The sequence below is a fragment of the Syngnathus leptorhynchus genome, chromosome 5 (assembly GCF_054491065.1).
Source record: "Syngnathus leptorhynchus isolate UIUO chromosome 5, UIUO_Slep, whole genome shotgun sequence".
In the NCBI taxonomy this organism is placed as follows: Eukaryota; Metazoa; Chordata; class Actinopteri; order Syngnathiformes; family Syngnathidae; genus Syngnathus; species Syngnathus leptorhynchus.
The window spans coordinates 8,881,592-8,904,897 of NC_141199.1; the positions used below are offsets into that span (position 1 = coordinate 8,881,592).

At 43.0% G+C, this 23,306-nt stretch overlaps 3 protein-coding genes across 9 annotated transcripts; 1 reads left to right on the plus strand and 2 right to left on the minus strand.

The window, feature by feature from the left end:
- Positions 1–150: 150 nt before the first annotated feature.
- On the minus strand, positions 151–4,341 carry LOC147056716 (nuclear distribution protein nudE homolog 1-like). The gene is made up of 9 exons (XM_085913111.1): positions 4,190–4,341; positions 3,777–3,887; positions 3,429–3,582; positions 2,885–3,033; positions 2,673–2,809; positions 2,309–2,485; positions 2,128–2,213; positions 1,885–2,039; positions 151–1,030 (listed from the first exon to the last, which is right to left on the minus strand). The coding sequence occupies exons 2-9, from the start codon at positions 3,854–3,856 to the stop codon at positions 937–939; spliced, it is 1,032 nt and encodes a 343-aa protein (XP_085769237.1). The 5' UTR covers positions 3,857–3,887; positions 4,190–4,341; the 3' UTR covers positions 151–936.
- Positions 4,342–4,845: 504 nt separating this feature from the next.
- LOC147056717 (pannexin-1-like) lies at positions 4,846–9,246 on the minus strand. Its single transcript, XM_085912473.1, has 5 exons — positions 9,066–9,246; positions 7,078–7,199; positions 6,706–6,911; positions 5,993–6,497; positions 4,846–5,925 (listed from the first exon to the last, which is right to left on the minus strand). The coding sequence occupies exons 1-5, from the start codon at positions 9,244–9,246 to the stop codon at positions 5,779–5,781; spliced, it is 1,161 nt and encodes a 386-aa protein (XP_085768599.1). The 3' UTR covers positions 4,846–5,778.
- Positions 9,247–9,778: 532 nt separating this feature from the next.
- On the plus strand, positions 9,779–23,193 carry marf1 (meiosis regulator and mRNA stability factor 1). 7 transcript variants are annotated; one of them, XM_085911024.1, is made up of 27 exons: positions 9,779–9,867; positions 10,440–10,632; positions 11,136–12,026; positions 12,154–12,304; positions 12,799–13,013; positions 13,096–13,213; positions 13,288–13,460; positions 13,696–14,211; positions 14,743–14,897; positions 15,052–15,210; positions 15,315–15,501; positions 15,633–15,811; positions 15,889–15,969; positions 16,060–16,293; positions 16,558–16,677; positions 16,793–16,971; positions 17,082–17,302; positions 17,458–17,600; positions 17,688–17,821; positions 18,346–18,548; positions 18,634–18,861; positions 19,411–19,647; positions 19,724–19,975; positions 20,090–20,150; positions 20,231–20,335; positions 20,713–20,883; positions 21,026–23,193. In XM_085911024.1, the coding sequence occupies exons 2-27, from the start codon at positions 10,498–10,500 to the stop codon at positions 21,181–21,183; spliced, it is 5,406 nt and encodes a 1,801-aa protein (XP_085767150.1). In that variant the 5' UTR covers positions 9,779–9,867; positions 10,440–10,497; the 3' UTR covers positions 21,184–23,193. The 7 variants fall into 7 exon arrangements, with proteins under 7 accessions (XP_085767150.1, XP_085767148.1, XP_085767152.1 ...); XM_085911022.1 differs by having other exon boundaries at positions 9,799–9,965; XM_085911026.1 differs by having other exon boundaries at positions 9,799–9,965; positions 20,755–20,883.
- Positions 23,194–23,306: the final 113 nt, after the last annotated feature.

Here is a 23,306-nt window from a genome sequence, read left to right on the forward strand (position 1 = left end):
CTCATTGAATCTGTTGAACAGGATTAAGTTTGGAGAGTGTGTCAGATGACTAAAGGCCACAAGGAACTGAATGCAACACCAAGTATATTGAGCGGTCCCATATCATACTGAACACTCCTGTATAACCAAAAAAAACGCTTAGAAGGGGGAAAAAGTGCCACACTTAACCTTTATTAACTCCAATTCCCAAATCACAATCCCACCCCAAAAAAGCAGTCATATCAAGTCGAATATACACAACTCTAATTACAAATAGTGCATCTCAAAAACCTGATCCGTTATTGCTTTTTTTTTTTTTCCCCCTCTCCACCGTAAGAGTCCAGAGTTGTAAAGAAAACTATCATGTTACGTTCAGTAGAGTGAATGTGCTACTTAAAAAAATAAAGTCACTTAAAACCAATAAAAGGAGTCTATGTGGAGGAAGGCAGCACTGGCATAAAACCAAACCCTGACAGCAAGATATTTCGACATTAGCCCCAGAAACAAGCGCCACCGCATCACATACATAAAAATGAAATGATGCAGTTGTTGGTAAACCTAAAGTTTAAGATTCAAACAATAAAAAAACAAACATTGTTAATAACAAACATGCATTTCCCTCATCACAGTTTTGCGTTGTACTTAAACCAGGTTGCTGTTTTTGAAATCAACGGTCCTGAAATTAGGGTCACTTCCATGTCTGCGATTTTTGTTACACGCGAGTTGTCCCTCACACCCAAGCAGCGAGTCAGTACAGTGTTCTTATGAAACTCCTCATCACAGACATGACGTTCCGCATACTTAACGGTGCATCACATCTCATGATATGATACAAGTGGGTCAGAGTCAGCAGAATTCCACACAGCATGTAGAGCAAGGAAAGCTGTTTTGAGGTTCAAGCTTAATGTTCAAAGTTCAGTTCTCTGGCGCGAGGTGAAGGAAGAAGGAGCAGGTTCCTCACAGCAGCATCTTGACTCCTCCTTGGGGAGACTGTGCACCTTGAGTGACTCCCCGCGGAGGTGCTGGTCCAAACTCTAACCGCTTCACTAAACTACAAACACAAGCACAAATACCCCTAAAACTTCCTTATATTGAACTCTTCACTTTGATTGCATCACACATTTCATCATCTGTCAGTTGCTACTGTTATGACTTCTAAATCAGGGGAGGTCGTAGGCAGTAGTACAGTTTCAGTAAAACGGAAAACAAAACGAAAAAAAAACAATGAGGCTATATTGTGATTGGGTTTTTTTTTTTCCAAGATCCTCTTCGCATATATTTGTTAACACAAAAAAATTAATTAATCTGTATCACAATAAACAATGTCAGATTTATTATACAAAAATATTCTGGTTTTACAGGTTAGGCCAGGTAATGGCAATTTAAATGATGGCAGGAAGCCAAAGTTTAATCCTTAAACAATAATTTCCACCATCTAGTGGCGAATAGTGATACTAAAACTTGAAACCGAGTCCTCAGCACGTGATGTTATTTTCAGTCAACAAGTGGTAAAATTTATTTTTAAAGATATTAAATATACATGACAAATGAAGTCATTAAATTAAGTCACAAAATATTCCCTTATTCGTACTGAAATTGGCTAAATAAATCCACAATCCCTTGAGGTACAATTTAGGCTTATGATCAAACACATGCCCACAAATATTAAAAAGGTCCACAACCTAAAGTAAAACTCTCTTAACTATAGCTGAGCAATGAATCGAATTAAAATAAATCTATTCTAAAAATTGCACTCTGCTACATTGCATTATTGATCGGATTTTGATTAATTGCCTTGACAAAAAACAATTGTGTGTGGAAAAAATAAAAAAAAGGGAGTAGATCACTCACCGCTCAGTCTAAATCGCATAAAAACATGGTTTAATAGTTATGAATCCCTCTGACCTGTCATACTGTGGTGGTGGACTCATGCTGCTGGCTTGGATGTCAGCCCCCCCGTCGAGACCACATGGACTAGCAGTGGCTGGTGGCAGCGCCGGTCGGGTGCCTGATGTGTCGTACACAAAGTCTCGACATGAAGCCAGCTTGGACTCCAGATTCTGACGCGCCACAGAGGACAAACATAATATGCATAAATCAAAAACGTCATCAAAGACAATACTGTATGGTGAGATGAATATCGCCTACCCCAACTTTTCTCAGCAGCTCCCCAACAATGTTCAGGGCAGATATTCTTGCTGATGTCGTGAGAGGAGTACCTACTAGACCATCACCTGACAACAAGAAAATGGATGGGATTAAAAAAAAAATAATAATTTTGCATATCATAAATCATTTCAAAAATCACCAGGAAAGTATCACTAGTTACCTCGTCGAATGCTGGCTGCAGGGGGTGTGGCAAATGAGCTGGGTGGCTTAGACGGGGTAACGGGGTTCTGGAGATTATTAGCTGAGGGGCAAGGCAGGTCTGGTCGATCGGAATCTTTGCCCAAACTGCTGGATGGTCGCCTTTCTTTCTGACGCACTGCTAGCTCCTGGCGAAGATCTGCATCAAACAAGACAACCGACAGTTGGAAGATGGAAGAAAGTATTTTCTGTGACTTCACTTGAGGTGTCATGCCAACACAAAAATGGACCATTGAAGACAGAGAGGAAAAGTGTGAAGGTGATCAAAGAACTGGATTCACACATAGATGCTTCAAAGATGAGAGCAGCTGCACCACAGTATTTACCTCTGGCTTCATCTTTGAGCCTCTGAACAGATTCAAGCAGGTTCTCCTTCTCATCCAGCTCGCTCTCGAGAAAAGCATTCCTCTCAATAACGTGGTTCATTCTCTGCTCAAAGTCCTCCAGAGACATGATGGTAGCCCTTGAGAGGAACTGAGATTATTACAATAGCCTTTTTCTTACAGCAAAATTATAGCCTTGAGACGGAGGCACTGACCTTTTGGTCCGTTCAAGGTCATCATTGGACTGCTCTAGTTCTCTGATATATTTCTGCAGGTGATCTTTGACTGCTGTTGTTTCTGCCAGACTTTCCTCCAGGTTGGAGATGTGCTTAAAATTGTCAGCGTACTGACTCTCGAATTTCTCCTGCCAAAAAATATTTTAGACCAATAGATGAATGAAAATTTTGGCCAGGTAAAAAAATAGCATATAATAAATAATGAGGTTGTAATTCTATTCTCGCTTTTTACCTCCCTGTCTGTTTATACATATGTCTATACTGGAAAGCTTAGTAATGATCTGTGACCACTTCATGTACTTGCTGTTGTCCCCTCCAAAAAAATCAAAATTCATTTATAAACAAAAAACATGACAGCTTAATTCTAAATATATATATTTTTTAAATGGGTCATGTACCTTAGGTATCACTCACTGTACTAAAATATTGTTTTTGTATGATCATTGTTGCAGCATTTCAACAACTGTTAGCAGCATTTCAACAACTGTTAGCATGCACATCCACTTGCACTTCTCAATCAAACCTTGATGTTATCCAGTTCCATACGGAGTCTGTTGTTGTCTTGTAGCAGTTCCTTGTTTCGAGCTTCACAGTGCTTCAGCTCAGTTTCCAGCTCTGCTTCATAGTCCCGACTCATCTGCTGAAACTCCTGGAGTTCCTCCTGAGCTTCATCTGCCCTAAAGACAGCACATTTCCAAAATAGTGAGCTCAATGTCCATGAAACACTTTAATAACTAATACATTCAAGACTTAAGGAGCTGTGTGCCTGTCGATACAATCAAACCATCTCACGTAATCCAAAAAGCAGTGTTTGCATTATTATCATCATCGTTATCATGATGATTATTATAATTTTCGAGTACTATATTACCTCTGTTGATGCTTATTAGCCTGTTCCTTCCAGAAGCCCAGCTCCTCTTGTGGGGTCGCAAAGTTGAGTGGCTCGCCCATGTCTCCGGGAGTTCTGCTTTACGAGGCCGACCTTAAAAAAAAGTGCATCACACAACATACTGAACAATGTTTTCGCCTCACAACAACGCGTCACATCTGTTAGCGGATGCTAACTCGCTAATAGAACTCGAGGAATCTGTACTCCATTTACCCCATCACGCCATGGTTAACACACAACATAATCGTAAAACATGGGGAAACGTTGACTAGTTTTTTGGAAGACAAAACGATTGTTAAAATTGGCAAGTAAACATTACGGCCAGCTTAACAAGCTTAGTCAGCTTAGCAATTAAGCTACACTACCAGCCCACGCAATGTTTCAAATAGACTCACCAGCATGCAAGGGAAATGTTACAATGTATTGGGTTAATACTTATAGTACCGGTTAATAGTTATCAAACACTTTTGCTAGTAATGTGCTCAAGTAACTCGAACCTCACTCGCCGCCAGCTCAAAAACAATGGCGTTCCACCAATCAATTACAAACGAAGCTTGAATTCAGAGATGCGATTGGTTAAACGGAATGACAATTATAAAGTATTATCCAATCACTTTCATATCTGTAGTGGGCGGGTTTTCAGATGTTAAACTCCAATGAGGGCTATCCGTAGAAATAAACAACCAGTAGGGAAAGCCTTGCCTGTTGAAGACAAGATGACCACGACACCATCTTGAACCGGGATTGGTACTTGCTAGACACGTACACTATACATGGAGTTATAATATCATACGCGTGTTTTGGATTAGGCCTCTTTGGCATCCATGATTCCTTTCACTATGACATCCTTGGCACACTTGATATTAGTTGATTTCAGTTAAATATAGAGCCTTTTCAAAATTTATGAAGTAAAATAAATGCATATGAGACAGAATATATTTCCTTGTATATTTGGTAATAAAAATGCCATTACATACATGTATAGTAAATAGCAGTTTTAATTGAGCGTTACAAACTGGACATTTCATTCATATAGTATGCTATCCCCATCCATGATTTTATTACTGTACCAGGGTTGTTGATTTTGCAACATGCACGTTAGTGGAATTTTACATGCATTAAGAAATGCATAATTATTGACATCCCATCAAAACTAGTTGTTACAAGGGCAGTTACTTTTACTATATGTTCCCTTTCTGTCACCTGAGATTGAACACAGTAATGTACAAATATAAGAGGTAAACATCACTGATTTAAAAAAATCCTTGAGTAAGCTGTCCACTATAAAATAAATACACATCATTATGTCTAACAGTACAGTTAGTTACAGAAGCACTGCTTACATCATTCGTCAAAGTTTTATAATACAGTACACTTGCTTGTAGCAGTACAAAAAAAAAGAAATATTGACTCCACCACTGTTCACATCTCTAATAAACAATGATGTCTGAACACAAAACGAAAAACACTTGAAGACCGATTTTGTGTTGTACAAGAGTTATTACAGTAAACAACATTTACGGTGACCTAATAAAAAGTCAGAATCTTGTGAAAATCGATGTAGTATGTGCCAGCATGTTTAGATAATGATAAGCATTTCAAAGCTCTTATTAGACAGGAGAGCCAGAGCTGAGGTTCAAACTCCGAACATCAGAGATATAAGGCAGAAATGCTAATCTTTAGACTAATCTGCGGTCAGAGACATACAATGGCACAATCTATTGCAAATATAATTGATATCTACTTTCTTATAATGGATTAGCTGTGCTACTAATGGAAAACAATGTCATGAGAAGGTATTACAGTCAATTCAAGTATTATCTAAGACATTAAAACTAAACAAGTCATTTTAAATACATTACATTCCAAACTACCAGCCAAGATCAGGTCAGTTGTTGTTCACAGGAGGACTGGGTTGACCAGGTAGAAAGTTGAGGGTTGACTTCCCCTTTAAGACCAAATGACCTTTCGTACCTCAGTGGAATTATGGTGTGACTTCCTTAGGCTTAGCTTTGTTTCTTGGACATCCCTTCTTATAGTCCACCACATCTGTCTTCACCTGTCCCAGAGTTCGCAGAAGGCACATGGTATCAAGACCCTCATCAGCAGCTTCTTGCAACAACTCAAGCACCTGTTAATTAGACATGTGAAATGAGTTCAACTCGCCACTAAATTGTTATTGTTCCAAATGGACTCACCTGCAGACACTTGAAGGATTTCAATTCACTTAGGTTTTCCTGCAGAAAGAGCAGATAGATGCTAAGGTCGTTGTAGAAGGGTGTAGTGAGCCCCAAAGCGCCAAAGCCTGGCAGTATCTCATAAGGTCGCAAGAAGTTGGAACTCTGACGTGCAGGTCCGACGGCGGCGTACACCACCAGCGGGGTGAGCAGCACATACACCCCGAGGTTGATGTAGCTGAGTAGGCGGAAGACCCCCACTGCCACAAGCTTACACTGAACGGCCGAGGGTACCCTGCTGTCATTAGTCAGCACCCCTGTGCGCAAGTCACAAGGAAACTCATCAGTAAGGGAAGCCAGTTGGATGTAGTATCCCAGGTAGAGGCAAGCGAGCAACAAGATGATCAGAGTCAAGCCTCGGCATGCTAAGTACATGACCACGAGGCGGTGAGAGAAGCGCTTGGTCTTGAGATATTGCTCAACTAAAGGGTATTTGAAGCAACCCTCAGCCAGCTCCAAAGCACTGCTACAGAAGAATACACACAAAAATAAGATCTTTTAAATCATGCAATATAGTGTACATTTTGTATTTAGTGCATGTGAAGATGAAAGGTGATTTATTTTCCTGAACACTTTTATTATGACATTATGTAAAGAATATTGATGACTAAATTAGTTTGATCTTTTCATACTTGACGCTGAGGTACATAACAGCTAAAAATTCGGTTGTGTACCTGTGTGTTTCCGGTGAAGCATCTTTATCCTTAGCATCCAATGATGCCAAATTTTTTGCCAGTTTAATGGCCCGATTATAAAAGCGGTCAAGCTCTTCCATTATGAACTTGAGATCCGAGGAGAGATGTGGGGCTGCAGTGAAGCGCCAGAATAGGGCAGGAATGTACACAAGGATGGCCAGGGAGAGCAGGATATATGGAAAGAACTACATACACAAAAGAGAGAAAGAACAAATATATGACACTTTTTTATGCCATTTTTTATGTACTCAAGTAGAGGTCATTGTCATCAGTTTTTGCACCATCACATTATCATCAATGTGCAGCAACGTGGACTCAACCTGAATGTTGCGTAGATGGCAAGTATTGTACCTTATGAAGCCATAATGGTGAGCCATCATCCTGTTGTTGTACTGCTGCCCAGCAAAATGAATCCACATACGCTGCCTGTCTCCAGGAGAAGTTAGTAGGAGCAAAGCAGCTGATTTGTGTACCTAAAGGAGCATAGAATGAGAAAGCTCAATATACAATTTTCCCTTTGTAAATCCAATTGATACGAGAAGGAGGTTAAGTTATAAATATATGTATTATTATGGTTGTACCATACTCAAAGCTACATTTTTTCCCTTTTTGAGTCCAAGGTAATCAAAATTAGTAACAGCTCAATACAGTGCAGTTTACTACCACTAAAAAGTAATGCAAGCCTCTATAATAGTTTCAATTTTAGCGTTGTTATTGTTTGTGTATTTTGTATCGCGTAGCAAGTAAAATACCCACTTCTGATATGGAGGGGCAACAAAATGACACTTTTATGACCCGGAAAGCAAACTAACTGCAGCCTGATTGATATTTCTGTGTATGTTAGTCATTTAAATACTTTTAATAGTTGATGTGAATGTGAGTGTGAATGGTTGTTTGTCTCTATGCAATACAGCGAGTCCAGAGCAGGCCCTGCCTGGTAGACCTGGTATAGATTCCAGCTTCTCTGCGACCCTGAACAGGAAAGCAATATACAAGATAGATGTATGAAGGGAATAAATCAAAGTAACTGCACTAGCTGCTGCTGAGACCTTGGTTTACACTACACAAAATGCAACTGCACTCATCTTAAACCTGCAGTAAAATTCAAATGTAATGAATTCTAGTATACACAAAAATATGCTGACTCAGTAAGGTACTGAAGAGCTCATGGGATGGTAGTTACTGTTCCTGCACGTTCTCTGCTGAGTCTCTTAAAATTATGGCGTTGTCTCCACTTTGGATCTTCCAATCTTCTAGGATGACATTATACAAGACCATCGTCTTGTATAATGTCTGAGTATGCTGAAACTGAAGCCAGCTATGGTTCTTATTCTTTTCCACACTAAACTCATTAAACCTTTATACGTTTTTATCATGGCAGCAAACAGATCTTTCCGCACACAGTTGGAACCATAAACTCATCAAAATGTCTTGGGAAGATGAAAAAACAAGATTGATAGTGTAGTATATTTTTATTCTGCTCTTATTCCATTTATGTTTCACTTGTAGGCCGAGGTTGTGAACCAGGTCAGGCACTAGTCAAGTTCGTGCCCTGGCTTCAGGAATATAGACTTACTGACTCCAGAAGGTAGAGATACAACTGGTGGCAATCAGGAAAGAACAATTGGTAGACTGTGTATGGTCTGCAAGGCAGACTAGCGGGTCATAGGTCAACCAACAACCGTTCTGCAGACCCCCAGGGGAAAGAGGCTCTGGGTATAAAGCACGGAGACTGGAAGACTCAAGGCGCACACTCGACATTTTTTTCCGGGCGTGAAGCACTTCATTCTGACATTGGTTGAATAAAATCTTTTCCCAATCAGCCGTGTGTCACTGAAGTTTTCCAGTCACCTTCCACAGCGTGCTTCCGAAAAACAGCTGACCACCGAAGACAATTCACCACAATATGTATTTCATTGTATGGATCAGACTCTTGGTGGTCCTTGTTAGATTATATTCTAAATTGCAAACTACAGCGATGCACGTTGGGCAATGGGCATGATGAGAATATATTTGTTGAACAGCTCTTGGGGGTGTGTAAATGTCTCTTTGACGATCGACACGTTGTAACTTGTAGCAATGTATTTTCAGACAGGGACGGGTGAATACATGCTGCAAGCCTGAACGTGTTCTGCATCCGTCTGGGCGTGATTTAAGTCAAAGGGTGGAGCCTTACGTCACACTTTAGCGTCTCATTCAAACATCTATAAAGAAAAGCGAAGATTTCTATTTGTACCTCATGCATTTAAAAAATAATATGAACGAATGTTTATTTTTCTTTAATTATAATAAGGAATTTGTATTCCGAAGACATGCACGTTTCTTTCAGAGGGGCTTACCAACAGACACCTCCTGAGCAAAAGCGAGCGAGATGAGAAACAAAGGTAGTCCCACAGCCAGAAACGTCACTATTTTGTCCGCGGCAAGCTCCAGTCGCATTCCTTTGTATTTTGCCTCCGTGGGGTCTTTCAACAAAAAGTCCGAAAAAACGTATTCTGTTGCTACGTGGGCAATCGCCATGGCGCTCGGTTACAATAATAAATGGATGGGGAAAAAGTCGCTGTGCTTTAAAAATATAGTCAGAATCAAGCCAAACTAAAATAATAAAGCATAGGACTCCGACGCGCTATTGTTCATTCACCGGTGGGATGACGGTTGAACCTGCTGTACCGTTATCCCGCACGCACCGCAGGCACCAGGGAGCGCTAGTGAACACCAGCTGACATTCTGCTATTTACAGCATCTGCTAAATGTATGAAAATTTTACACCCGAGAGACTAAAATACAGTTTGAATATCATGCACAATATTGTTCTCTGGACAATATGCAAGTCAGTTTACAGGTAAAAATTATCCCTCAAAACATATCAAGTTTTGCAATATGCAATACGTTTGTCCATGAAGTGTGATCATGTAGTTAAGGCAAGCGATTGTTTAGACATGTTTGCCCGTATTTAATGATTTAATAAATGTAATAAATAAATAAATAAATATATAAAAATGAAAAAAATCCAAGTGCTCTTTTTTCAGCTCTTTTTCTTACTTCCATCATTAGGTCAACGTCTGTATAAAGTTTTGTAATAATAAGCGGATGTTGGCCTATGGGCGAATTTGCGACAGTTGAGAGTGCTTTCTGGCAAAGGTAGGTTACAAAAAAGGTGCGGGGGTTCGACTTAGGAGGGAGATCGCAGGACTGGAGCAGTCTTCTTGAGAAATATGTGACAAAAGAAACCTTGTCAGGTATTTACATGGACATTGCTATTGCCGAATGCTCTTCTCGATCGCGTCATTGTGAGGGCAACATTATGAGACGGGAAGCGCTTCAAGCTAGTGCTAACCTGATTGTTAGCTGAACGAAACCGTTGTTTCGCCAGGTAAACGTTCAAACTGTTAATGTGACGTTTTGCTAGGCTTTGTCGCTTAAGTTAGCTATCAGTCAAAAGTCTAGTCAAGATCCAGGGACAAGTACATTTTCCATTGCTAACTTACGCGCTAACTGGCTTGCCAAAACAGCGTGTCACTTGATAAACTCGATTTGCGCCCGCTCTCGTGCACGTGATCTACTAAAATTGCGTTATGCACGACACCGGGGATAATCGTATAGGGCAAAAGTTTCGTTGCGATTGTTCAATCAATGCAGTGGTACATTAATAGCAACACTTGTTCTACAAGAAAGTCAAGGACCTCACTCGCTGCCTACTTTCGTTTCGTTAGGAAAGAATGAGAGAGGAGAGAGGTCCAAGTATGATGAGAGACCTCTCGAGGTTGGACGATGGAAAGACTGGTAAAGGAGAGATCCGTATGCAGCCCGAAAACCTCTCCATGGATTGGGCATCCTGAAACAGAAGCCTCGACTCTTCTCTGGAAACTCAAAGACTGCTTCACCATCAATGAAATGAATAAAAAGGTATACAGCATGCAGTGTGGTTCAGGAGGACAAAAGTTGATTATTTATTTTTAAATCTCAGCAAATTGGACTAATATGTTTGATTTGATTTGTTTATTCTGGCAAGTACATGTTCAACACTTATTTCAACTTCGTGTCACATTTTGTTTTACATGACTTGTCGAAAAGGGAGGCGGGTTGAAGCAATTTTGCTTGTCTAGTCCCGTCTCGATTTCAACCAAAGGTTTACACTGCCAGACACACGGTCTACATATCCACAGTATTACCCAAGTACCACCATAAAAAGGAAGAAACATTGTATCGGAAAATTTACACAGAATAACATTTGATTCAAATACAGCAATGACGAGAAAATTGAGTTCTGACAGATTGTGATAATTTGATTTGAATACAACAGTAACAGTTGAATCAAATTAGCAAGAGTTGGAGTCACAATCTCGCCGGCACCAAATGTTGTCAATGTACCATCTTATTTCTGATTGTGCTATTCTTTTTCACGCTAGGTCAATGACATGGACAGCAGAAAAACAGTGCTGGAATTGAAGGATGTGCCTCCTCCCCCTCTGCACCATGCTTCATCCTCCCAACCATCCCAGCGCTTCCCTTTACCCCCGCTCCCTTCGTCTTCTTCTTGTTTACTTCCGCCCCATCTTACGCCAGATCACCATAGACAACAGCCCACACCGCCGCCTCGGCAGCAGCAACAAGAGGGGCCTGGCCCCAAAGTAAGCGTATGCGCCCACTGTGATTACTGCATCACCGAGGGCTATGGATTATCTGATGGTGGAGGTGTTGCTGGTAGAAGCGTAGCTGGTGTTGTCCCACTCTATGCAACTCCTGACTCAGTGGCAATGCCCATCCACAGCAAGAGTAACAACACTAGCAGGGTTGGGCCTTGCTCTGTAGCCTCAACGTTTCTTCAGTACAAACACGGACAGAGCTGTTGCCCTAAAGATGGCGCTTATGATCCGCTGCTCAGTTGTGGCTACAAACCTCTGAGGCTCTCTTCGGTAACCACCTCTCAGCCCGTCGCAGCACAGCCCCACACCCCTTGCTGCCCAGGATTTGTTAACCCAGCTGAAGCTCTCCCAAGCAACCCAGTCGCTTTCCCTCCTCATCCTCGTTTGGCTTCTTCACTCCCACCCATTTCTACTCTTTCGGCTTCCTTGCACAGTGCTTGCCTGGCCTCTTCTGGTTGCCATATCTGTGGTATGGACTGCAGTCCTATGGTCAGAAGAACCCAGACAAGTGCTGCACTCTGTGATCACCCTCCTTCTACCGCTATCAACACTGCATCCACGTCAGCACATCTTTGCTCTAATCCCATGCACCTAAATGTTGAGCAAACACTTTGTGTGAAGGGGGCGCACTACTGCCAGGATTGCCTGTTGAAGGTTGGTGAAGTTTTACACTGGTTATTACTTAAAGGTCACTTGAGGTAACTTCGATGTGTGTTTGTTTGTATTAGTGAGACTTTCATTGTGTTTTCTGATATGTGTGTGCTTAAAATTTTGTTTGCAGCCTATGAATGGGTTTGTGTCCAAGTCAGAAAAGGTCTGGCCCACTATTCCCGTTCCTCAAACAACTCCAGTCACGATCCCCATTTGCAATGGCTGTGGCACCTCATCTGATAGCGTGGCGCTCAGTCAGGGCAAAACCGGCCCGAAGTTCGGTTAGTGCACTTTTGAATTAATTCGTCGTAACCGAAAGCTGATTGTCCTTTTTAAGAATACAAAAGTACAGTCAGAAATGTATGATTCAAGACAAACACGCAGCAAATTGTTTCGACCACATTTGCTTCCCCATGCATGGAAAACTCCGTGACACAAACTAACAAGCACGGCTTTCAGTCAATGTAAAACGGAATCGCTGTCAACGGTGTTGAGACGATTATTGTGATGGATGGCATTTTCCACTGCACCCACTTGTTCTGCTCAGTAAATGACACGAGGTCCAGTCGGTTTACATTGTTTGCATGTGGCGTTTTGCAATAACGGTTAAAACAGCGGTGCCCAAAATACAACCCAGCGGCCATATGCAGCCCGCTGTCTGATTGGCAACACGTTACACTGTACATCTCTCTGCAATTTTGGCTAAAGAGCAATGAATTGTATTCCAATAAAAGGGATCTTGTTTTTAGAAGCCTTTTGTTTGTCCATTGGTCAGGTTCACCAGAAAGCGGCGGTACAGAGAACATTGCCCCAGTCGGGGTGTTTTGGGACATAGAGAACTGCAGCGTGCCTAGTGGAAGATCTGCCGGGGTGGTGGTACAGCGTATACGCAGCCGTTTCTTCCAGGGCCACCGTGAGGCCGAGTTTATTTGTGTGTGTGACATCAGTAAAGAGTGTAAAGCAGTTATTCAAGAGCTCAACAACTGCCAGGTAACAAGTCAAAAATGATCATGGAAAAACACAGCTTGGTTTGAAGGACACCATATGAACACACTTGATATTATTTCACCAGGTTACTGTGGCACACATCAATGCCACAGCCAAGAATGCTGCTGATGACAAACTCCGCCAGAGCTTACGGCGCTTCGCTGAGACCCACACTGCACCCGCAACTGTTGTCCTCGTCTCATGTGCGCGCTGCTCCGATTCTCTGTAATCATTCAGACGGCTTCTTTTTACCGAGTCATTCCTGTCATTTCAACAGCTGATGTCAACTTTGCAAGTGAGCTGAGCGACCTGCGCCATCGCCATGGTTTCCAGGTCATCCTGGTCCATGGTAACCACACATCCCAAGCCCTGCTGCAGCACGCCCACAGTCACGTGTCATTTCAAGAGATCACAGCTGACCTGCCTCCGCGCATGCCTCTCAAAACGCAGGTAAGCCTTTCCAAAAATGTACACTGTTCAACTGTTCTGTATCGGAAAAGGTAAGCGATGGCCTCGATGAAAGAAGACTCGGAGGACATCATTTATGAAGATCCATTGATATTCTTTCCCATTTTGAGCCTCTCAGCGGTCATCCGTTTTTGTAGACTTAAAAATGACATCAGCAACAACAGTGTAAAGCATACAAATCTAGACAGGCTCGCTGTCTTTTGCTCCCCTCCTTCAGCCCAGTCACAACCTGCTCTATGTGCACAACCTTCCCGTCAACTGTGACAAGAACCTGTGGAACGCTGTGAAGCTGAGGCTCCGCCGCCTCTCAGACAACTGTGGTGGCAAAGTGCTGGGTGTGTCCCAGGGTAAAGCCGTCCTCCGTTTTGGCACCCCTGAGGCGGCATCACGTGCCCGCAAGAGAATGGAAAACGAGGACGTGTTTGGCCATCGAATCAGCCTCTCTGCGTCTCCGCGGCCCCGCGACGATGCAGGTCGTGAGCTTCAGTCTCAGTCCCATAACCTTCCCTTGCCTCTGACACTGGCCCCGCCTTATCAAAGCCAGGACACAATGTTTCCCACTCCTGTAGCCCCATCCTCTTCTTTTCTTCCCCTGGAGAAACCCCGATCGCCCAGGAGGGCACGGCGAGCTACTCGCTCATGCTACACACCCGGCTCCCTACCTGAAAGGCCCTACAGCCCTAAGAGGGGGTGCTCTGGGCCTCCGGGTGGCACCCCTGCAAAGTCCCATCAGGTCAGCAGACTTGTCAGTGCCTGCTCTCCATTAGACGCCATCTCCCGCTTTCACTGTACTTGCTGCTGTGCTGTGCTGTGCTGTGCAGTCCTCCCCCCCCTGCTCCCTCCAGTGTCCTCTTAATTGCTGGCTTGACTAATGGCTCGTCGGTGCTTGCTTAACAACAATCAGTCGTCTGTCGTAGCTGGCATGTATTAGTGGTCATCTTGTGTCCTGCATGTTTTTCAAAATTCGGAATCGTTCTACTAATTTGTGAGTTGATCTCAACTAACCAACTAATCAACAGCTTCAACAAAGCATAAACTGTGTATATGAATCATTTTTTGTTTGTTTTGTTCCAAGTCTGCTTCATGTACCGTATTTCGCTTTTTTTCTGGCTGCTGAACCTCATGCCTGCAGTTGTCCTCAGTGAGAAAACCTGTTCCTTTGTGGTGACTGTTTCATACAATTCATAGTTGTTGTTTCATTTGAAATGTGACACCAGCACTGCATGTAGTATCTATTAACACCAAATACCATTCTTTGATGCAGGAGTTGGATAGTGCAGACAGCAGACCTAAGCCGGGTTTCCACCATCTAGATAAAGAACGGCCAGCCTCCTCCTCTCCCCATAGTAATGGTGAGATAGGATCACTGGAGCAGCTTTCCAAACCTGGCTTCACCGGTGAATCTTTACACAGGAAAAGGTACAAACATTGGAAAGGGAGAGAGGGTTTTCAAGTGAAAGGTCAAACTTTTATTTGATGTCTGTAAACATATTAAAATTACCACTGTAGCCTGAGAAGTAGTTTATGGATTGACTTATTGACATTTACCAATGTTTTGGTCTTGTCCTCGTAGAAGGGATGGCTCCACTCCTCGTAGTGGGACCGAGTCTCCGGTTGAAGGGGAAAGACGCCCAATGGAGTTTCAGATTAGCACACCCTCTGCTTTCAGCAAACTGAGCCTACACAGAAGCTTCAGCCCACTTGTCTTGTCTCAGGGTTCTTGGTCTTCCAGGTGATCATATTTGATATACACGCTCAGATTCTAAGGAGAGCTTGCAATATTTCAAATTTGACCCACATCATACTTAGATATGTTTGTTTTGCCCACTCCAAAAGGACTGCATCGCCTTGCCTGTCTAGCCGCTCTTCCCCCACGCTTGCGACTCCTCGAAGCCCTTGTCCAGACGGTCCACCAGAGCCCTTTTCAGATGGAGCTGAAATCCAGGTAGCTAACCTCGACTACAGAATGTCCCGCAAGGAACTACAGCAGACTCTACGTGACACTTTCCACCGATATGGGCGGGTATGTTTTTTTGTCATTGACAGTATGGCTACGATAAAAATATGGTTTCACTGCTTCTTAAGTTGATGAGTCCCAAAGCTCAGTATTTCAGAGACTCGTTTCTTTTTGTTGCGGTTGTTTGGCTTTTTTAGGTTAAAGGAGTGGAGCTTAGTCCCCATACAGACTATCAGCTGAAGGCTACGATCCAGATGCTGTCCTTACAGCAGGCTATTAGCGCCGTCAGTGGACTTCACCGTTACAAAATTGGAGGCAAGCGCATCCAGGTGTCTCTGATCACAGGTGGCCACAACAAATCCATGGCCATGCTCAGGTACAAATGTTCAGGCAATGGGATTTATTGCCCAGGATCTATGTGGAGGTTAATTTGACCTTTTCATTGTCTTAAAGCTCCGAGTTCAGCAGCATTCTTCAGGAGGCACCTGCCAATTGCCTTCCTCTCTTCAAGTTCACCGAGATCTACGAGAAGAAGTAAGCGTCTCGATCTCCCGGCATGTAAACACAACCAGCCGTGCCAAATAACAAGAATGACATTTACTGCTTTTCCACCTCCGCTTACAGATACCGCCGTAAGCTTTTGATGAGCGATCTGTACAGGCTGCCGGATGTAGTGGCTGTTCGGGAGCAGGGTGGCACGAGGCTGGTGTGCCTTCTTCCCAGCAGCCAACTCCGTCAGAGTCCACTGGGATCTTCTCAGTCACAGGAGAGCTCCTCCACGGCAAGCCCTGTGGTGTTTGAAGAGCTGGAGTATCATGAGCCAATCTGCAGAGAACACTACAAACAGCAAAACTTCAGGCAAGAATCTGGCCTATATCTCGCACACGCACACACACGCTTAGTTTAAGTATGTCAATGAAAGATTTGGGTGTCCTGTATCTATTTACAGTAGTATCTGTGGCAAAAGATCAATATACTATCAATGATGATAAATTGAAAATGTTTTCTGTTTCTCTCCCTCGATTTGCTGACTGTATTTTTAACTAAGATAACCTAGGTTTGACAAGCCTTAGCTTGACTATGTGCAGTTAATTATGGTGCTCCTCCTTTGTATTTCTATAGTGAGGCTGACTTTGACCCAGACTCGTACACAATTCCATTTGCGGTCATGTCTCTAAGCACGTTGGCCCCTGAGGTTCACGCACTGCTTCAGTCACACAAAGGAACGCTTCCCCTCCTCAGGTGACAACATATGCTGACCTCTTGCAATTCATGTCAAATGTTTTCGGTTAGTTGCTCTTGAAGCACATTTCCATTGCGCCATAAATTCAATACATGATTGTGTTTTATCTTTTAGCTTTCCAGACTGCTATGAAGCAAAGTTCAGTCGGCTGGAGCTGGGCAATGAGACTCTGGAATGTGGCGTTCCTTTAGAGCACCTCATTGCGTGTGTCCCAAGTATAACCATAGTCACAGCTCAGAATGGTTACAAAGTCATCAAGTGGATCCACAACAAACCACCAGCACCAAACTCTGGTGAGAACATTGATGAAATCAAACTACTTTGGAACTTAGGCTCATACGTAACTATTTTGGAGTCACGGTATTTGTACTCGCTTGTGATTATTCCCCTGGTTTGCCTCCAGAGCCGTGGCTCCTTCGATGCAAGAGTCCAGTTGGCAACCCTCAGCTCATTCAGTTCAGCAGAGAGGTTATTGACCTCCTCAAGGGTCAACCGTCTTGCATCATGCCCATCAGCAAATTTATACCCTCTTACCATCATCATTTTGCAAAGCAGTGCCGCGTCTCTGATTATGGCTACTCAAAATTGTTTGAGTTGCTAGAAGCAGTTCCACATGTCCTACAGGTAGTGTACATCAGAGCCTTACATTTTTTTTTTTGACAGATTTACTTGTGTGGTAATTGATATGTCAATATACACTTTTGTTGTTTTTGACTCACTATAACTTAAGGTCTGACTTGGGCCTTTTTTGAACAACCGATATAATCTTTACTTTTCAGATCTTGGGCATGGGTACAAAACGACTGCTGACCCTCACCCACCGAGCCCAAGTGAAGCGTTTCACTCAAGACTTACTGAAACTTCTCAAATTTCAAGCCAGCAAGCAAGTTGCTGTCAAGGACTTCATGCAAGCATATCACTGGTTTGTTTTATCAACACATCATACCAAGTGGTCATAATTCTAAATTGGCTTTGGTACTGTAGAGTGATTTAGTGCCATGTTCATCAGGTGCTTTTCCAGAGACTGGAATGTAGCAGACTATGGCACATGTAACCTGATCGACCTGCTGTCTGAGATTCCCGATACCACCATTACCACCACACATAACGACGCTGACACAATCATCTCTGTTCCGAAGAGAGGTACTGCAACCTTCACAACCGCCAATTATTCAACACACGCACTAGTTCCTTACTCGCGTGTGAATATGCAGGTAGATCAGTGGGTGCCAAGATTGAACCCTAAACTTTCTTAAGTACTATTACAGAGTGAAAATTTGCAGTGATTCTTTGTTCCATGCATTATAAGTCTCAAAGAAAAAAAAACAAAAAACACACTGCCTCCTCCTCCAGCTAGCCAATAGGAAAAAAAAAACATTTTATTTTTTATTTTTTTTACATTAGGGGTGCCAAAGATACCTCAGCAAACCCCTCCTTCAAAAATATATCTTCAGAAAACGCTGAGATAAGTTTTTTGGGTTCCATTTGTGGGAATGTTGAAAAAAAAATAGTGAAAAAAATACTCAATGGTCAATTATCTGCCCTGGGACTTGGGGGGGGGTACATTTTTCTAACCTCTCATTGACAATCAATTAATGATACAATGCAGATGATAGGCTGTTTTGAGTACAGTATATTAGCAACTAAACTGCCCGTTTTAACCACAGAGCGTACTGGGGATGAAATGGAGCGCACTAAGCAGTTTGGGAAGGAGGTCGTCGATCTCCTCCGTCACCAACCTCACTGTCGAATGCCCTTCAGCAAATTCATCCCCACCTACCACCACCACTTTGGACGTCAGTGTAAGCTCAGCTACTACGGCTTCACCAAACTCATGGAGCTCTTTGAGGCCATCCCTGAAGTATTAACCGTAAGTAGACTACCAATTGGCACTGAGCCATGTGAGGTTTCAAATCAACCTTTCTGATTTAATCTCCGCCTCGTGGTTTTTCCAGGTATTGGAGTGTGGCGAGGAGAAGGTGCTTACCCTAACAGAGGTGGAGCGTATCAAAGCTCTGGCAGCTCAACTGGTCAAGCTGCTTCGAGCTCAGAGAAACGCCAGCATTCCTGTAAACCAGCTGCTCACAGAATACAGCAAGACCTTTGGTTATGGTCTACGACTGCAAGACTATGACACCAGCTCCCTGCCTGCATTACTGAGCAAACTCTGCCATGTTGTTAAGGTAAAGGGTTGTTCATTTCCAAAGCTCTCCTGTAAAGTTAAAATGATTTCCAAACTGGTGCTCTTGTCCTGTGAATCCCAACCAGTGTGCGAAGGTGTTCAATTTTGCTTAATTGGTCCAAAAAACATTTACTACTTACCACGAATGATGTCTCTGCATCTACTCTATCCATGCGAGCAACTTATGACAGGCAATGCCTGTTGTTAGGGCTCCGATTTATGATTATTTTAATAATTGATTAATCTGTTGATTTATTTTATTGATTAATCCATGTTTAAATTTACATCTTGTAATTCAAAACCAGAAAATGCACGTGCAAAAATCAATAATGATTCACTTACTAGTTTGGTCACTAACCTATCAAAACCGTCAAAGATATGGCTAAGTGTTTTCCAAAGTAAAGTCAAATGTTTTATTTTGATTCGACATAATCAGTCTGCAGATGTAAAATATGACCTTTGCTCGGTAAAGGTTGAGAAACAACAGTCTAGTCAATAAACACTATTCCTTCACAGGCACTTAAGCAGCGACTTTTTGTTTCTTTTCAAGGTGGTCGATGGCGCAGAAGGACGGGAAGTTCAGCTCATCAACAGAAAGTCTCTGCGTTTACTGACATCGCAACTTCTGGTACTGCTTATGTCTCAAGAGAAAGCCATCGACAAGGGTCTCGGGGTGGATGAGCTGTGCCTGCAATACCAGATGGTCCACAAAGTCCTACTCAACCCTTGTGAATATGGGTTCCTCTCCCTCAGTGAGCTACTCAAGAGTCTGCCCTACCTCGTCGAAGTGAGAGAAGCGGTCTATTGGATGCTTTCACAACGTTCCCTCCGAAGCAGAGTGTTTTAATTGTCCTCTTTCACAGCTTTACTGGGAAGAACCTGACGGCAACATTCAAGATGGAAGCGCCACAAGCAGCGCTGGTGAAGAGTGGGTGAGGCTGACGAGGCTTTACCAGTTTGCCCGTAACGTACGTGCGCTGCTCCACACCTACCATTACAACCAGATCTTCCTCTCCGAGTTCCAAGGAGCTTATAAAAGGTTTACTGGCTGTGGCCTGGAGTCTCGCTCTTACGGATACACCAGCATCGATGAGCTTCTCAGTGCTATTCCACAGGTGCCAATTCAATTGCGGTCACATTTTTACACTGCCAAATCTGCTCGTCGTATCATCAATTGCTCCATTTTTTTTCTTTTTTTTTTCTCACCTTTATTTTCTACCCGTCATTAGGTCGTCTGGATTAAAGGGCACGGACACAAGAGGATTATCGTTTTGAAGAACGATATGAAAGGCAAAAGCATCCATTCATTGCGGTAATGTAATCTTCGCAGGACGTAAACGATAACGGGCTTTTGTGTCGGTGTCGTGCAGAGAGAGTGAGCGCTTCAGTCCCCAGCAGCCCTCAGCCAGAAGGTAACATGGAGAGCCCGAGAGACAGCCCAACAAGCACCACCCATTCGGAAGCACTCAGCCCAAGTAAAAGATTGCTTTTTATGTCTCCAGTGAACAACAACAAAATCTTTCTGTTGTCATCTATCTGTGCTTACCGGCATGTTCCCTTGCAAGAACAGACCTTCGAAGCGGCAACTTATCTGCAAGTGTTTCAGCCGTACTGGCTCGATACCATATTGATCACTTAAAGCATTACTTGCCTCCTATTAGTCAAGCGTAATTAACATATGAAAATGCGTGGCCAGAAAAGACCTTAAGAGAAACTTTAGTGTGTTGGGAATACCCTGTTGTTGTTGTTTCTGAATGATTGTATTCCAATCTCCAAAAGCCATTTGACAAAACTTTTCCCCTTTTGTTTACCATCAATACCGAGTGGAACCCACATCTTTCTTGCTTCACAGCCACGGCACCAGAGTCTGAGCTGCTGTGTCTGATGTCCCCAGTCGACCTTCTGTGCGGCCCGGTGCCATCTTGCCTGCCGTCACCGCAGCTCCACCCCGACCCGGTCTTAATGCTGCAGTGCGATCTGATTCGTTTCGAGGAGAAACCCCCGCCGTCGGCCCACACGTCCGGTCAGCTTGAATGTTGGAAAAATTGCCATTCGATCAATAATCCCGTTCTAGAACGAGAACAAAAATACCTTGTGATGAGCATGTCCGCACCCCTTGAGCACCTTTCATCAGGTGCCTTCTAATTCTACGCTTCTGTTTTCAGAGAGCGATGAATTAAGGACGGGAGCTGCCGGCAAAGACGACGAGCCTGCTGCACCCATGGACACCGGGTCCCCTTTGTCTGTAGACAGTCCAAGCAGAAGAGGGCCTCGCAGTCGAATCAAACTCGCTGCCAACTTCTCATTCAAATCAGGTTTCTGAACCAACAGGCACACGAGCGGCGAGCCAAACTAGTTGAGCCGCGGTGTAAATAGATGAAGAGTGCAGTAGCTATACTAATCACTCACTCTTTGAAAGGCCATATGGCTTTGCTGCTTTCCCGTCTTTGCATTCTAATCTGCGTTGCTCGATCACAGTCTGGAATCTGCTCTTTCACAATCAAGCTTTCTTTCGGTGCTACTCGTAAAGCTTTCATCTTTTTACCTTTTTGCAGATTTTCTGCAATTTGCAACTCACTTATGCTTACTAGAATATTATTCCATCCCGAAGGAAGTCAAATTTCCTCCCCAGAAAAGTGCACACGTGAATCCCGACGAGTTAGATGCCGCTGCATTTGGAGAGATGCTCAAGATGAATAGCAGATTTGTGTTTTAGAATGTTAAAACAAACTCATTCTTAGCTCATAAGCTTGATCAATGACACATTTTCGATATGTATATGAAAAACTAATATTTATTAATTATTGAAATCATAATTAGCTGAAGACAGAATTTCAGTCGCTATTCTTTTTTAGAACTTTGTAAGTGGTTCCAGAGATGCTCAAGTCCAATTTTTTTTTTTTGTTCTTCTTGCTGCAAAGACATCCATGTCCACATTTGTGGGTGTCACGGTAGGTCGCCTCTTTAAGATCATCAAGTTGAATGGCCATTGTTCCTGTTTGGGTCGGTGCGACTTTATTCAATGTTTTTTGCGCCCGAAAACCAAAAGTCGGGGGGGGGGAGCATGTTTGACAAGCTTCAAGCCAGTAGTCTGTGTCGTGTTTTTTTAGCGGTTTGTGTGTGGCACTCCACGGTTGGCAGTGTGACATATGCACAGTGTGCATACATGACTTGACGCATGGTGTATTATAAGCCTAGCAGCAGCAGACAGGAGCGGAGCATAGAACAGAAAACATTTTTTTCTGAAAAGTTCCCCCCCCCGCCTTGTTTTTGGCTTCCTGGAGGCAGGGCTACCATCTGAGCGCTACTTAGCCTCGTTGCCAGTAGTGTCTGTGGTGTTCTCCTGTCTTAAGTTCAGGTGAAGCACTTTTTGATTTTTTTTTTTTTAATGACAAGGTGCATGGGTGTGAGTTTTTCGGGCATGGGCATTTGTGGGAGGCGGTGGTCTTTGTTAGTGGACTGGCATGGGGGCTGTGTAAAGCCTCCATGTGCATGTGTGTGTCTTCCACATAGAGAACCCTCTGTGGCTCTCTGGATTTTGCCTGGCTTTTACAATGGATTGTATTGGCCATGGTGGCAAAGGAATGGCCATAGTACCTCCCCAGGCACCATGTTTTTCCTATCTATCTTTTTGCCATCAAGTGTTTTCTGTTCTCCTGGCTGCTTGTTTTGCTACCGGTCGCTATGAGTTGACAGTAAGTTTGCCATGGGTCACAGATGTGGCAATTTGGTTCCGAGAAATGGGTAAGAGCCCATTACGTCAGTGGCCAAACATTACACGTTGATTTGTTCAGCCGGTGTCATGACGTGGACTAGATTTTGAGTTTCCGCCAACTCTTGATCACTCATCAAAATTATTTTAACCACCGTTGATGCCGGTTTCTCTGGCCTCGGCAATCGAAATTTAACATCGAGCTTTCTCTGTGCAGTGACATCTATCTCACAATGGACACAGTTAGCACATTTAGCTTGACCTTTGTGCAGGAGACCCCTTGAAATATGCGTATCGGCATAGCTTTGGTTCAGAAAATGAATGAATGGATTAAATAAATGGGCAATTATTTGAGGTTTGACTATGTTTGAAGAAATGAATTCATTCTTATCCTGCTTGCACTAACAATTTGTATCGCTTGTTAAGCTTTTCATTTGCACACCAATTGTTCTGTGGAAAAAAAAAAGATGTAGTTTTAATTCAAAGCTGCTATTTAAAACTTGTAATTTTTTACTCCCCACCCTCATCTATCACAGTTATAAAGCCTCACCACAAATTGTTGCTGTCTAACATCATTTAAGGGACCAATACAGTTCTGTTAATAAAGTTCACCAAGCATTACCCTCTCGGCTTATGTTTTTTGGGTTGGTTAATTGTTGACAGTAAGATGCAATATACTGAGGTGTTTCTGAAAGATGACATTTATTTCAACATATATATATATACAGGTCATT